At 39.8% G+C, this 13,767-nt stretch overlaps 2 protein-coding genes across 2 annotated transcripts; one reads left to right on the forward strand and one right to left on the reverse strand.

The window, feature by feature from the left end:
• The first annotated feature begins 314 nt into the window (after positions 1-314).
• Positions 315-6,784, forward strand: LOC123502817 (zinc finger matrin-type protein 2-like). Its single transcript, XM_045252084.1, has 6 exons — positions 315-431; positions 1,492-1,582; positions 2,162-2,291; positions 3,642-3,715; positions 4,845-4,990; positions 6,552-6,784. Exons 1-6 carry the CDS (start codon positions 414-416, stop codon positions 6,702-6,704), a joined length of 612 nt encoding a protein of 203 aa, XP_045108019.1. The 5' UTR covers positions 315-413; the 3' UTR covers positions 6,705-6,784.
• A 269-nt stretch (positions 6,785-7,053) lies between these two features.
• Positions 7,054-13,295, reverse strand: LOC123502814 (guanine nucleotide-binding protein subunit beta-like protein). Its single transcript, XM_045252081.1, has 9 exons — positions 13,151-13,295; positions 11,565-11,674; positions 11,037-11,134; positions 10,264-10,374; positions 9,409-9,480; positions 8,798-8,932; positions 8,303-8,413; positions 7,592-7,732; positions 7,054-7,257 (listed from the first exon to the last, which is right to left on the reverse strand). Exons 2-9 carry the CDS (start codon positions 11,671-11,673, stop codon positions 7,078-7,080), a joined length of 957 nt encoding a protein of 318 aa, XP_045108016.1. The 5' UTR covers position 11,674; positions 13,151-13,295; the 3' UTR covers positions 7,054-7,077.
• Between the last annotated feature and the right edge of the window lie 472 nt (positions 13,296-13,767).

A 13,767-nucleotide genomic window follows, 5' to 3' on the forward strand; every position in this document is an offset into this window, starting at 1 on the left:
GCAATTTTCTTTGAATAAGGGCAACTGTAGTAGGTCATATTTATTTATATAATAGACAGGACCTAGTATTACTTCAATCAGGACAAAAAATAAACACTAAATACTTTTCTAGTCAACAAAAGTGGACAAAATGCATTAACGAATGAAGATGAAATACTTAGATCTCGACAAAATAAGAAAACCTATAAGAAATATCTATGTAGTCAAGTATTACCAACAATCTATACTGAAAAATTTTAATACATTATTTTTAGACCTATATGAATAAGCAGAATAAATAAAATCAGCAAAATATAATTGTTTACTTCCATCTCGACAAAATAGTCAGGGCGAGGAGAACGAGAAGGAAGAAACGATTTGAGAGGAGGTCCACCTGGTTCAGATTAACACTTTGAACACATTAGTGGTGCAACATGTCCTCCAGCAACTCCGTAAGTGGCTGTGTTACTGTTCCGTGCATACAGCTGAGCGGGGAAAGGTTAATTAAGAGGCCAGGTGTAGTGTAATGAATAATGCTTTACCTGTTGCTGCTGCATTGGGGGATCTACAGAACGGGGTACTTATTTTTTTTTTTTTTCTATTCATTTCTGAGTTTTCAATGTTAAACTCATTATTAATTCGGTTATAGGGCGAATCTCACAAATGTCACCTTGTTATACTTTTCTTCGTCCTTCCTTTCCTTCCTGACGGAGAACACACTGAAGAAATAGATTTGGCCTTCGAAAATATAATAAATAAAGTCTATGGAAGGTGTACTTGTTTTTGTGGGTACGGGAATAAATGTGACTAAAATGAGATGCCTAACCCAACAAAAAAATCAAGTAAATAAAAGAAACAGGATAATTATGTCTCATTCAACCGGCCCCAAACCTTATTTTTTTTTTACAACTTGTGTGGTTAGAGCAACAAACATGGCTGAAATGAAATCCCAAACTTACTTAAAAAGAAAGACAGGACAGCTTCACTTCATTCAACTCCCCCCCCTAACCCATATTTTTCAGCCATTTCTTGGAGTGTAGGGGAGCAAACATGACTATAATGAAACCCTATCTAGTTTTTCATTTACATTACATATCTTTCCCTTTCAACCTGTGACTCCCTGACATAAACCCAACAGTTCTGTGGTCGTACATTTTTCATTAAGCTTTGTAAAATATTTGGCGAATCGCTTATATACTTGTTTCTTGACACATGTGAATATTATCCCTAATCTAACTTGTCTTGCAGTCTTACATTTTTCACTAAGCCTTGTAAATATTTGTTGAATTACTTATACTATACTTGTTTTTTGACGTATCTAAATATTATCCCTAACCTAATCTAACTTGTCTTGCAGTCATACATTTTTCACTAAACCTTGTAAAATATTTGGCGAATCACACATATACTTGTTACTTGATGTATTTAAATATTGTCCCTAACCTAACCCTAACTTGTTTTTCGGAGGAAAGCACTAACGTGTCTTCAATTCCATCACGTTTTCCTCCCCAGAATTCGACGGAGTTCAGGAGAAAATGGGATCGAGATGAGTATGAGTCACTGGCCCAACAGAGGCTGAGGGTGGAGCGGGAGGCAGCCCAAGGTGAGTGTGTGTGTGTTTGTGTGTGTCCCATATTGCAACAGCCTCCCCATTCTTTCCCTCCCACATTATCAGCCTCACCATTCTCTTCTCTCACATTGTCACAGCCTCCCCATTACCACATTGTTCCCATCATCTATTCCCTCCCATATAGTGACAGTCTCCCCATTTTCTTTTCCCTCTCACATTGTCACTGCCTCCCTATCCTGTATTCTCTCCCATATTAACAGCCTCCCTGTCCTCTCCCTCTCCATTTTCTTTTCCCTCCTACATATCAGCCTCCCCATCGTCTATTCCCTCCCATATTGTCACAGCCTCCGTTTTCCTTTCCCTCCCACATTGCAAGAGCCTCTCCATTTTCTATTCCTCCCATATATATTGTCTCTGTCTCTCCATTTTCTTCCTCCCCCCACAACATTGCAACAGTCTCACCATTTTCTAATCCCTCCCATATTAATAGCCTCCCCATCTCCTATTCCCTCCCATATAGTCACAGTCTCCCCATTATTTCCCTCCCACATTGCAACAGCCTCCCCATCTTCTTCCCTCCCACAATGCCACAGCCTACCTTGTCTCCCGCAGCACAGAACCAGAAGGCAGCGCCGGTGAAGAGAGAGTTACTGCGGCAGCGAGATTACAAGGTCGACATTGACTCCAAGCTGGGCAAGAGTCAGGTCATCACCAAGACAACACCAGCGTCACAGTCTGGAGGGTGGGTGGTGAAGAGGGGGGTGAGGGGAGAAGCTACCTCATCTCATCTTTATTCTAATACAGTGACTTGGAAACCATTTATATGTATTTTTTTATTAGTTAATTTTTTATTTTTTCTATCTGTGTGTGTTTGTCTGTGTGTCTCTTTTTCTCTGTCTCTGTCTCTTTTTTTTGCTCATTCTCTCTCTCTCTCTCTCTCTCTCTCTCTCTCTCTCTCTCTCTCTCTACATATTTCAGCTATTATATCAGAAACAGTACAAAGAAGTAGCTAATGATGGAGGTTTTAGATGAAGAAAGTCTGAACAGCAAAAAAAAAAAAATAAATAAATAAATGAATAAATAAATAAAAAAGGAAAAAGAATGAACTGAAGATAAGTGTCTTGAAACCTCCTTCATAAAAAGTTCAAAAAAGAATGAACTGAAGATAAGTGTCTTGAAACCTCCTTCATAAAAAAGTTCAAGTCACAGTCAATAGGAAGTAGGAAATAGCAAGTACAGTTCATGAGCAGACTGACCTTATCTTACTGAAGTGTTGTGCATGGATTGGCACTCCCATCTTATCTCGTCTCTTGCCATACACATCTTTTCCTCCATCTTCTATCTCTTATCACTTGCAATACATTCTTCTTCCACATTCTTATCTCTTGTCACTTGCAATGCACTCAGCTCTTCCTCCACCTCTTATCTTCCATTTGCAATACACACAGCTTCTCCTCCATCTTTTCTATTTTGTCACTTGCAATACCAGCTCTTCCTCCACCTCTTTTATCTCTTCTCACTTGCAATACACACTTCTCTTCCTCCACCTTCTTATCTCATCCTCCACCTTCTTCCCTTTTGTCACTTGCAATACCATCTCTTCCTCCACCTTCCATCTTGTCACTTGCAATTCACACTTTTCTTCCTCCACATCTTATCACTTAAGAAAAGATGAATGTCAGTGTGGTATTAATTCCTGTACTCAGAAACACTTTGCTCTCTCACTACAACAGTTTTCCAAATCCCCAGAGATGACTAGCAAGGTTTTCAAGACAGTTTCTCCTCTTGATAAGCTATAAATCTTGCCATTCCATCACCAGGACTATAAAAACACCCTTAAAAATGTTTTATTCTTTCATTACAACAGTTCTCCAAATTCCTGGAGATGACTAGCAGGGTTTTCAAGACAGTTTCTCCTCTTGATAAACTAGAAATCTTGCCAATCCATCACCAGGACCATAAAAACACCCTTAAAAACATGAGTACCTTAAACTAGAGCCTTTGAAAAGTAGTGATGGTGAGAGAGCAGTGTTTCAGAATAGGGGCCTAAGACTGGTGTAGATGGTGTATTGAGTGGTGTTCCCTCCCTCAGGTATTACTGCAATGTGTGTGATTGTGTTGTCAAGGATTCCATCAACTTCCTCGACCACATCAATGGCAAGAAACGTAAGTACTCAGTGAATGCTGTTTTGTTTTTTGTTTTTTCATCTAGGCTCATATGCTGAATAGATGCTTAAATATATAGGTTACTGCTTATTTTTCTCACTTAGACATTTATCCTGTTTTTTTATTATTTTTTTTTTTTTTTAGTGTGTGTGTGTGTGTGTTGTTGTTGTTTGTTGTTATTGTTGTTATTGTTGTTGTTGGCTTGTTTGATAAAATAGATGAAGAATTGTTAGGTTTCATATTTTCTTTTAGTAATTTCTTTCCATTCCTCTCAGATCAAAAATAGATGAAATATTGTAAAGTTTCATATTTTTCCTCTCTTTTCTATCTTCTTTCTTTCTCAGATTAAAGATAGGTGAAATATTGTAAAGTTTCATATTTTTCTTTCTTTTCCTCTCAGATTAAAGATAGATGAAATATTGTTAGGTTTCATATTTTTCCTTTCTTTTCTATAATGTTTCCTTTATTGCCTGTTTAGAGATAGGTTTCATGTTTTTCTTTTCTTTCATATTTCTTTTCCCTCAGACCAGAGACATGAAAATATTGTTAAGTTTCATATTTTTCCTTTCCCGATAGCTTTCCTTTCCTGTAAGATCAAAGATAGGCAAATAATTCTTTAGTTTCATATTTTTCTTCTTTAATATCTTTTCTTTCCTCCCAGATCAAAGAGAAATATAGTTGTTTCATTATTTTCCTTTTCATGTTTCCTCTCCTTTCAGTTCAAACATAGATGAAATATAGTTATGTTTCTTATTTTATTCCATTTTCTATCCTGTTCCTGTAAGATCAAGGATAGGCAAATGATTCTTAAGTTTCATATCTTTGTCCTTCCTTTCCTGTCATGTTTCCATTCCTCTCAGGTCAAAGATAGAATGAAATACGTATTGTCCTTTCCTATCATGTTTCCTCCCCTTTCACATTAAAGATATTGAAATGATTCTTAGAATTCATATTTTTTTCTTTTTTAATAACTTTTTTTATCCTCCCAGATCAAAGACAATTGAAATATAGTTACATTTCATATTTTATTCCATTTTCTATCCTGTTCCTGTGAGATCAAAAGATATGCAAATAATTCTTAACCTCTTCAGTACTGAGATGTATTTTATCTTGTTTCTTCTCCTATCAGACCAAAGGAACCTGGGCATGTCGATGAGAGTGGAGCGCTCCTCACTGGATCAGGTCAAGAAGCGCTTCGACATCAACAAGAAGAAGCTGGAGGAGAAGAAGAAGGACTATGACATTGAACAGAGGATGCAGGAACTCAAGGAAGAGGTGAGTGCTGAGTGCCGTGTGTTGAGTGATGCAGGAACTCAAGGAGGAGGTGAGTGTTGAGTGCCTTGTGTTGAGTGATGCAGGAACTCAAGGAGGTGGTGTGTGTTGAGTAATGCAGGAACTCAAGGAGGTGGTGTGTGTTGAGTAATGCAGGAACACAAGGAGGAGGTGAGTGTTGAGTGCCAAGTGTTGAGTGATGAGTGATGTAGAAAATCAAGGTGAGTGTTGAGTGATTTGCTGGTGTTGTAAAGTTTGTAGAGTTGTTTGTATTCCAGTGTTTCGTCCTTGTTAATTCTCTCCAGCAATGTTTTTTCTATGTATTTCTTTGCCTTCCTCCTTTTCTTCCATCAGTTCTTATCAAGCAATCTCTTTTCCATCCCTCCAGTGCTCAGGATGTTCTAAAACTGTAACTGTCATCTCTTTAGTTATCTTTCAATTTATATAATTTTTCTTTGTCTTCCCTTTCTTCTTCCACCAGTCCTTCCCTATCAAGCAATCTTTTCCATTCCTACATTGCTCAGGATGTTAAAAAAAAAGAAAAAAAGAACTATAACTGTCTTCTCTTTATATTTATCATTGTATTTCATTCTTACTTTTTTTTTCCTTTTGTCTTCCTTTCTTCTATCACTCCTTTTCCATTCCTCCAGCTCTCAGGATGTCCCAAATACTGTAACTGTCTTCTCTTTATACTTCTTCCAATCTTCCTCTTGCTATTCGATCATACCTCTCCATCATGCAACACCTTTCTTCAGTGTTGTCATTACTCCAGCTATTTCCCCCCCCCATTAGGAGAATCATACATGATCTCAGTGCTTTCTTCAATATTGTTGCCATTTTTATGATTAGTAGTTGTCCTCCTACCAGAATTATGTCCTTAATATTGTTGCCATTTTGATTAGTTCTTTCTTTTCCTTTCTAGAGAATTAAGACATCCTTTCAATGCCTCCCTCTTCAATATTGTCGCCATTCTTGTACTCTCAGTGCTTCAATCTTCATCATTTGTCCTTTCAATGCTTCCCTCTTCAATATTGTCGCCTTTCTAGTTCTCTCAATACTTGCCATTCTAGTCCTTTCAATGCTTCTCTTCATTAGCCTTTCTAGTCCTCTCAATACTTCCCTCTTCAATAGTTGCCATTCTAGTCCTCTTGGTACATTTATCTTCAGTATTGTCACCATTCTAGTCTTCTCAGTGCATTTATCTTCAGTAGTTGCCATTCTAGTCCTCTCAGTACTTCCCTCTTCAATTTTGTCACCATTTTAATGAGTGACTTGTCTTTTCCCCAACAAAATTACACATCCTTTCAGTGCTTTCCTTAATAAGTCAACCAATTTTAACCATGTTCCTGCTTTCCTTGCCAGAATTGACATCTTGGTGCTTCCCTCAATACTCACCATTTTAACAAGTAATTCTTTATTTTCCATCAAAATTATAGATTCTTCCAGTACTTCTCTTTTTTATTGTCGCCATTTTAGCCCATTCTCACCACCAGAAGATTCAATGCTATCCTTATTGGATTGTTTTCCCCACCAGAGTCAATGCTTCTCTATCTTTCCCCACCAGGAGGAGAAGCTGAAGGAGTACCGCCGGGAGAAGAGGAAAGAGCGCAAGAGGAAGGCAGACTCCTCTATTGATGAGGACATGACAGGGGGTATGGATCCTGAGATGGCTAAGGTGATGGGCTTCTCTGGGTTCTCCTCCTCCTCCAAGAAGTAATGCGCTAGGTTAAGGTTTTAATTGACTCTCTTTAAGGCCGTCTCTTTTGGATAAATACAAAATAAATTAAGATTCACACATTTATTTTTTAAGTCACAGCCATTCCATTCAAGAATCTAAGCATTTCCAGTGTACATACTTGTATATATAGTATTGCATGCTTAGCCTCTGTCCCCCAGGAACCCTCCCTTAACCCAACCATAAAAAAATAAAACTACACCCAGATACTCCCAAAGACCACCTCCCCCAACATACCCACCCCATAAAGAAAATTAAGAACAAACCCGGGTCTCCTTTTCTCCCGTCCACTCCCTTATCCCACAGCAACTATAAAGAAAATAAAACACGATTGAACCCGGGTGCTTTATTGCCTTTATGCCCTGGAGGTGACGCTGACCTGCCACACCCTGATCCTGCTGTCACTGTAACCAGCGAACAGTGTCTGGCCGTCAGCAGACCAGGCCATGGAGAGACACTGTGGGGGCTCTGTCTTCAGGTTAGGGGCAATCACGTCTGGCTTCAGTTCATCCACCATGTTCTTGCCCTCGAGATCCTGGACGAGGGGAAATATGTTAGGGGTTGTTCTTTGTGGAGTCAGAGGGGAAATGTGAAATGTGTTTGGAATTGTATTTTGTGCTAGAGGAAAAATGAGGGGTGATTGGTATCTTTTATAAATTTGGAATCATCTTTTGCACATTCTGAGGGGAAACTAGGGGTGTTAGGAATCATCTTTTACACTCAGTTCTCTTTACTTCACTTGGACCTCATCCCTCATTCCCTAGCCTTCTCTCCATCTTCTCTCCATCTCCCATTCCCTAATCTTCTCTCCCACCACACCCTCTTTCCTCTTTCATTCACCCTGCCTCCCTCCTTTCCTTGACACTCACCCAGATCTTGATGGAGGGTCCAGTGGCGGCACACAGCCAGTATCTGTTGGGGCTGAAGCAGAGTGCGTTGATGGTGTCAGTGTGGTCCAGGGTGTACAGGTGCTTGTCGTCATTCAGGTCCCACAGCATGGCCTTGGCGTCCTGAAATACACAAAGCTCACCGTTATACTAGTAAAGGTCACTGTTATGGTAAAGATGATGGTTATGCTACAAAGGTTATGGTAGAAAGGTCAGTTATGCTTAAAGTCTATTATGCTAAAGTGGTCTTTGGTTGTTTATGCTATTGAAGTTTATAGATCCTGCATAGCATTTTAAAAGGGGATACATCAGGAAATTAGACATAACATTGAAGAAAACATGATCCTTGACGTTGAATCCCACAAGAGAGATCAAATGAAATATTACATGTTTGTTTACATGATGAGAAAAAGCTTAAACAATTTTCTTGACAAACACCCAAACAAAAAATTTCTAGGTTTATAGAAAGACCTACAGATAAGGTTTTCAGGAGTTAGAATACTGGAGAGAGAGACAAGAAAATACAAATGTTATGAAGATTTCTGACATATCTAACCCAATCCTAATGCCCCCCTCCCCTTCCCTCTTAAAAATGCAAGAAAAATCAAAAGAATGTAATTTGAGGATATGAATGAGAGAGAGAGAGAATGTACAGCCCCCACCTCCCCGTACTACAACCCCTAGCATCCTCACCTTTCCACCGGAGGCACAGAGGGAACCGTCGGGGGAAACAGTGACAGTGTTGAGGTAGCCGGTGTGGCCGTAGTGGTTGGTCTTCAGCTTGCAGTTAGTCAGACTCCACACCTGAAACACACAAACACACACACACTTACTCTCTGCACTAACAGGTTGACATGAAGGGTGGTGCTGTGGGGGAGTTGTCAGACCCATATCCGCAAAGAGTATCCACATGGTACTTAGGAGCAGGTTTATCATCATTAAAAGTGTTGTAGTGTCGTAAGGGTTGGTTGGTAATGACCCTTCCATGTCCACCTTACTGAAGTGTTTAGCTAAGTATGTTGTTGATTTAGATATGAAGTGGAATAAACACAAAGCATAACAAAAGTATTTAGCTAAGCATATTACTGAATTAAATTTTGTATATCTAAAACAAATCAAAAAACTAAACTACCAATAATAATGATAATAATAAAGGTACTAATTAACTAAAACAAACACAAGGCCCACCTTGACGGCCTTGTCCCAGCCGCAGGAGACAATGATGGGGTTGCTGTTGGAGGGAGAGAAACGCACACAGGACACCCAGTCAGAGTGGCCGTCCTCCTGAATGGTGTACTTGCACTGGGCCAGGGTGTTCCATAGCTGTGCAGGGGAGACAGGAACAATTAGAAGTATTTGACAACACACCCAAAAAGACAAAACTTTAATGGATCCCCCTGCAACCAAGTAATGATGATGCCCCCAGATGACAATACAGCAACAAGACAATTCTAAAGCGTTTTTGTTTCTTCTGACAACCCAGCCAAGGAAAGGGTTGGGTTTAAATCCTACATACAGCAAAACAGTCATTACGGCACACGTCAGCTCGTGGCCAATCCTTAGCTAGAGTTAAGAAAAACACCACCATGGGTCACAATTCAACTCACGCCCAGAAAATCTTAACGTGTCAATGTTTTCAAGCTTTAAAAAAATGTTGAAATTAGTTAAATTCTCACTAGAACCATTAAACTATCCTTAAAAACCCACATAACATCAACTGGAAAGAATAACAGTAAATAAAAGAGGAAGGTGCCAAAGACAAGCCAAGCCAGGAGGCAGGAGGAGGAGGGGGTGCTCACCTTAATGGTCTTGTCCCTGGAGCCGGAGACAATCTGACGGTTGTCGGCGCTGAAAGCCACGGAGAGCACATCCTGCAATACAACACTCACCCATCACCACCACCACCACCACTAACACCAGGGTGGTGCTCAGAGGAGGGGTGGTAAGGGAAGATAGCAAGAAAAAGAGAAAGGGAAAAGGGAGAGAAATGGTAGGAAAGTAAGAGGTAAGGAGAAAGAAAAAGGAAAAAGTGGAAAAAAGAATAAGAGAAGAACCTCCCATACCACACAATAATAGAGATGTACATTCCTGCAGTGACATGAATAAAGCCTTAATAACAATCAAGGGAATCACTCTAAACTATTAATATTCAACACTTGTACTATTATGCTGCTGCTTCTCTTCACTGCATCCTGTCCCTGCCATTAAAAACCTGGAACCAATCAATAAAAAATAAACAAATAAAGAATGAATGAATAAAGGCCATTCCTGGTGACTAAACTGACCTAAAAAATCAGAACCAGTCAATATTAAAAAAAAAAAAAAATAAAATAAATAAAATAAATAAAAAAAAAATAAAATAAAAATAAATAAAAAATAAAAGGCATTCCTACTGACTAAACTGACCTAAAAAAATAAATAAAAATAAATAAATAAATAAATAAAATAAATAAGTAAATAAATAAATAACTAGAACACAGGCAAGACCACTACTGCTCCCCTCCACTCCTCCAATCTGCAGCTGCCGCCATCATTCCTGCATACAAAACACCTGATAATACTCACCCTTGGGCAAGCATCCTCTTCTAACTACGTAAAAAAATATCAAAACAAAAAAGCTTGAGTAAATAAGGAGTGTGTCCGGGGAGGCAGACCTTGTTGTGGTCCTCAAAGCGACGGGTGGTCTTGCCAGCAGCCAGGTCCCAAAGCCGCAGGGTCTTGTCCCACGAGCCAGACAGGGCGAAGTGGCCATCCAGGGACAGCACCTGATAATGGGATGGTATGGGGTGTTAAGGGGGGATGGGGGAAGGGCAATGGTCATGTTATAAGGGATGGCATGTTAATGGGTATTTGAATGATGGTGATGGTACTCTAAGTGGTGGTGTGCTAATGGGTGGTTTGAATGGTGTGTGTTAAGGGATGGTGTTTGGGTGGTGGTGGTGGTGTGTTCAGGGAAAAACTAGCTGCTTGCTTCAGAGAAATGTACAACTTTTTAAAACTAAGGGTTAATGATTTTTTATTTATTTTTTTATTTCTTAACATTGTTCTTTTCCTCTCACCCCCCCAGCTCCTCTCCTTCCCTCCCTCACCCCCTACAGCTTCTCTCCTTCCCTCCCTCACCCCCACAGCTCCTCTCCTTCCTTCCCTTACTCCCACAGCTTCTCTCCTTCCTTCCCTTACCCACACAGCTCCTCTCCTTCCTTCCCTCACCTCTCCCCCAACACAACCCAGCCCCCTCTCATCCCATTACAACACCTCAAACACCCCAATAACCTCCCAAACACTACCAAGCCCCTCATTCCTCCTCTCCATCCCACCCCACTTCTCTTTCCCTTCCTTAGCCACTTCCATTACCCCACAACTTCTCCTTCCCCTCACCCCCAACACAACCAAACCCAGCCCCCCCTCACCCCTCCCCAGGACTCACCACGTCGGAAATGAAGTGTGAGTGGCCGTGGAGCCTCTTCTGTGGGATGCCATAGTGGTTCTCCTCCCTGATCAGCTTCCACAGGATCAGGGACTTGTCTGAACACCCACAATGCAACACAGTTAATTACAATGTTACTCTAGTTTTCCTGTATTTTGTCATCTATGTCGGTTTGTTTGTGTTGTTTTATGCCATGTTTGTCTCTGCACACCCACAATACAACACAGACCATATTAATTACACTGTTACCTGTTACCCTTTCTTTTCTATATTTTTCTTCTTTGTGTTGTTTTTAAGGATATTTTTTAGATCAGTCTGGTTGTCTTAAGAATTGTGCTGTTTTTAATGCATCTTTTTTTTCTTAGGTGATTTTTAAAGCTGGTTTTGTCTGTGTTCTTTATTCAATGCTATTTCTTTTTTTAAGTTGATTTTAGTCTTGTTTTACTGATAGTGTTGTCTTCCGTGTTTTATTTCACATTGCTATATTGTTTTAAGCTAATTTTGGTAGATAGATAGATAGATACACACCCCTGGAGGCAGACAGGATCATGTCGGGGAAGTTCCTGTTGGTGGCGATCTGTGTGACCCATCCATTGTGCCCCACCAGGTACCCACGCAGCTGTAGAGACTCACTCATCCTGCAACACAACACAACACTCACCTCATGCCCTCCACACTCCTCTGCACACACACACAGTCGTCACATATTTCCTCTATCTCTACACCCAACCAAAATTTCCATTATATCTGAACATATCACCCTTATACACATTTTTCCCACTATCTCTACACACCCCACCATTATTTCCCCTAGCTATCTCTTAACATATCACTTATTTCCCTCATTATCAATACCACATCCTGCCATTATTTCTCTCATTACAAAAACTCTCTACATATCCTATTATTTCTCCCATTAGCTCTACACACCCCACCATTATTTCCACTATCTCTAAACATATTGCCCTTATTTCCCTCATTATCATTACCACATCCCACCATTACTTAACTCATGACCACTACTACTACTACTACTCCTCCCATTACCTACACATCCTGCCATTGTCACACTACAAGACAGTCATTCTTCAACACACCAACTCATAATCTCACTTTCCAGTGCTTCACCTACATTTACTTTTACTTATTTATTCTCTTTTAACCCTTTCAGTACTGGGACGTATTTTTCGGCATGAGTTTGGGAATGATCATACCATTTATAGATTAGGAAGGGTCGGTGAATTTGCAGTTTCAACCAATATATCCTATCAAATATGTTTTCCCTTATGTCTATCAAGCCTGGGGACCTCCTGGGAAAGCGGGGAAGGGGGGTGTAGGTGAACCAAACCTAACCTAAATTGTCCTGAAGTTATTATTAATTTCCGATAGGGTTAAATGGTGTTAGAAGTGCACGAAGGCCTAACCTCAATTATCCTATTATTCATTTCCCATGGGGTAAAATGGGGTTATAAATCCTCATAGACCTAACCTAAATTGTCCTGAAGTTGTTAATCATTTCCGACCGGATAAAATGGGGTTAGAAATGCTGGTAGACCTAACCGAACCTAAATTCTGTCCTGGTTACTATTCATTAGAGGGTGAAATAGCGTCAGACATGATGGTAGACGTGTGATGTAGACCGTGGGAACGTGTAGTGACGTGGTGTATTGGTTGAAACTGCAATACCACAGGGTTTATGGATGGCAAATAATCAATAGCCAGACTTTTCACTACTTTTTCCCCCAACATAAGTTTGTAAAGCTGAATAAAATCACTAAATATTAAGCAGTGTGAAAACGTGTTATGATACTGAAGTGTTTTTATAAGATTCTAGAGGCAGTCTTAAGATTTCTACATTGCTAACTGGAGAAACACTATTAAGAACACCGCTAATCATCCCTGTGGCCTTGGAATATAGACGTGGTGAGAGAATAAAGCGTTTCTAAAGCAACCATTCACTTCAAGCCCTCCATGCCCCGCCACACACAACACCGTCACATATTTCCCTCATTATCTCCATTATCTCTACGCATCCAGCCATTATTCCACACCACAAGGACTGCCGAGGTGTTGAGGTTTAAGATTACAATGGTGGCTTGGTGGAAAGAACTCACCTGTAAAGGATTCAGGACGATTTCCCGGAGCAGGGAAAGTGCGGCCGATCCGGTGAATGGCGGCGCAAGAAGGAGGTTGGTGGATGTGGCGGGAAGCAGCGCCCTCTAAGTTATTGCCAAGTACTGCTTTACACGCCTTCCCCGCCTTGTTTGTCCGCCTTATTTGTTAGTATTTATTATAGAAAGCTGAGGAAAATTGATACATGAATTTATAAAAGTGTAAATGTGTGTAAAAATTATGTTTTGCAGGTAGTTTTTATGTAGATAAGAAGGGCAAAACAGCTCAGTATCCTTTGTAATTGTCATATCGATACTATAGTTCTTTTGTGTGAAATTGTTGGTAGAATATGTGAATGAATACAATCGTGAGTTTACAGGCCTACTTTTTGAGTAAATTTTTGCTATCAAAAATTAAATAAGAAGAGGAGTTGCCGAGAGAAGAGGTGGATGACGATAAAGGAAAAGTCCAAAAAAGTAATCGAATTCACTCCTTAATTATTTCCATTACATTATTCACATTATTTTTTTTACTTTCATTTAATCTATTTTTTTACTTGCCTTTCCTCAATAATAAAAAAAAAAAAAAAAAGCTAGGATTGACTCTGATGAAGACGGAT

The sequence above is a fragment of the Portunus trituberculatus genome, chromosome 12 (genome assembly GCF_017591435.1).
Source record: "Portunus trituberculatus isolate SZX2019 chromosome 12, ASM1759143v1, whole genome shotgun sequence".
Classification (NCBI taxonomy): Eukaryota; Metazoa; Arthropoda; class Malacostraca; order Decapoda; family Portunidae; genus Portunus; species Portunus trituberculatus.

Bases quoted from the DNA above. Each gene is read 5' to 3' on its own strand.
- LOC123502814 (XM_045252081.1), bottom strand. From the start codon at position 11,673: ATGAGTGAGTCTCTACAGCTGCGTGGGTACCTGGTGGGGCACAATGGA. The intron at 8,414-8,797 runs GTGGGCCTTGTG...TGTGTGTTTCAG, and splicing joins GCTGGGACAAGGCCGTCAAG to GTGTGGAGTCTGACTAACTG. The intron at 7,733-8,302 runs GTGAGGATGCTA...TGTGTATTTCAG, and splicing joins TCTGTGCCTCCGGTGGAAAG to GACGCCAAGGCCATGCTGTG.
- LOC123502817 (XM_045252084.1), top strand. The intron at 2,292-3,641 runs GTGGGTGGTGAA...TCCCTCCCTCAG, and splicing joins CCAGCGTCACAGTCTGGAGG to GTATTACTGCAATGTGTGTG. The intron at 3,716-4,844 runs GTAAGTACTCAG...TTCTCCTATCAG, and splicing joins CCACATCAATGGCAAGAAAC to ACCAAAGGAACCTGGGCATG.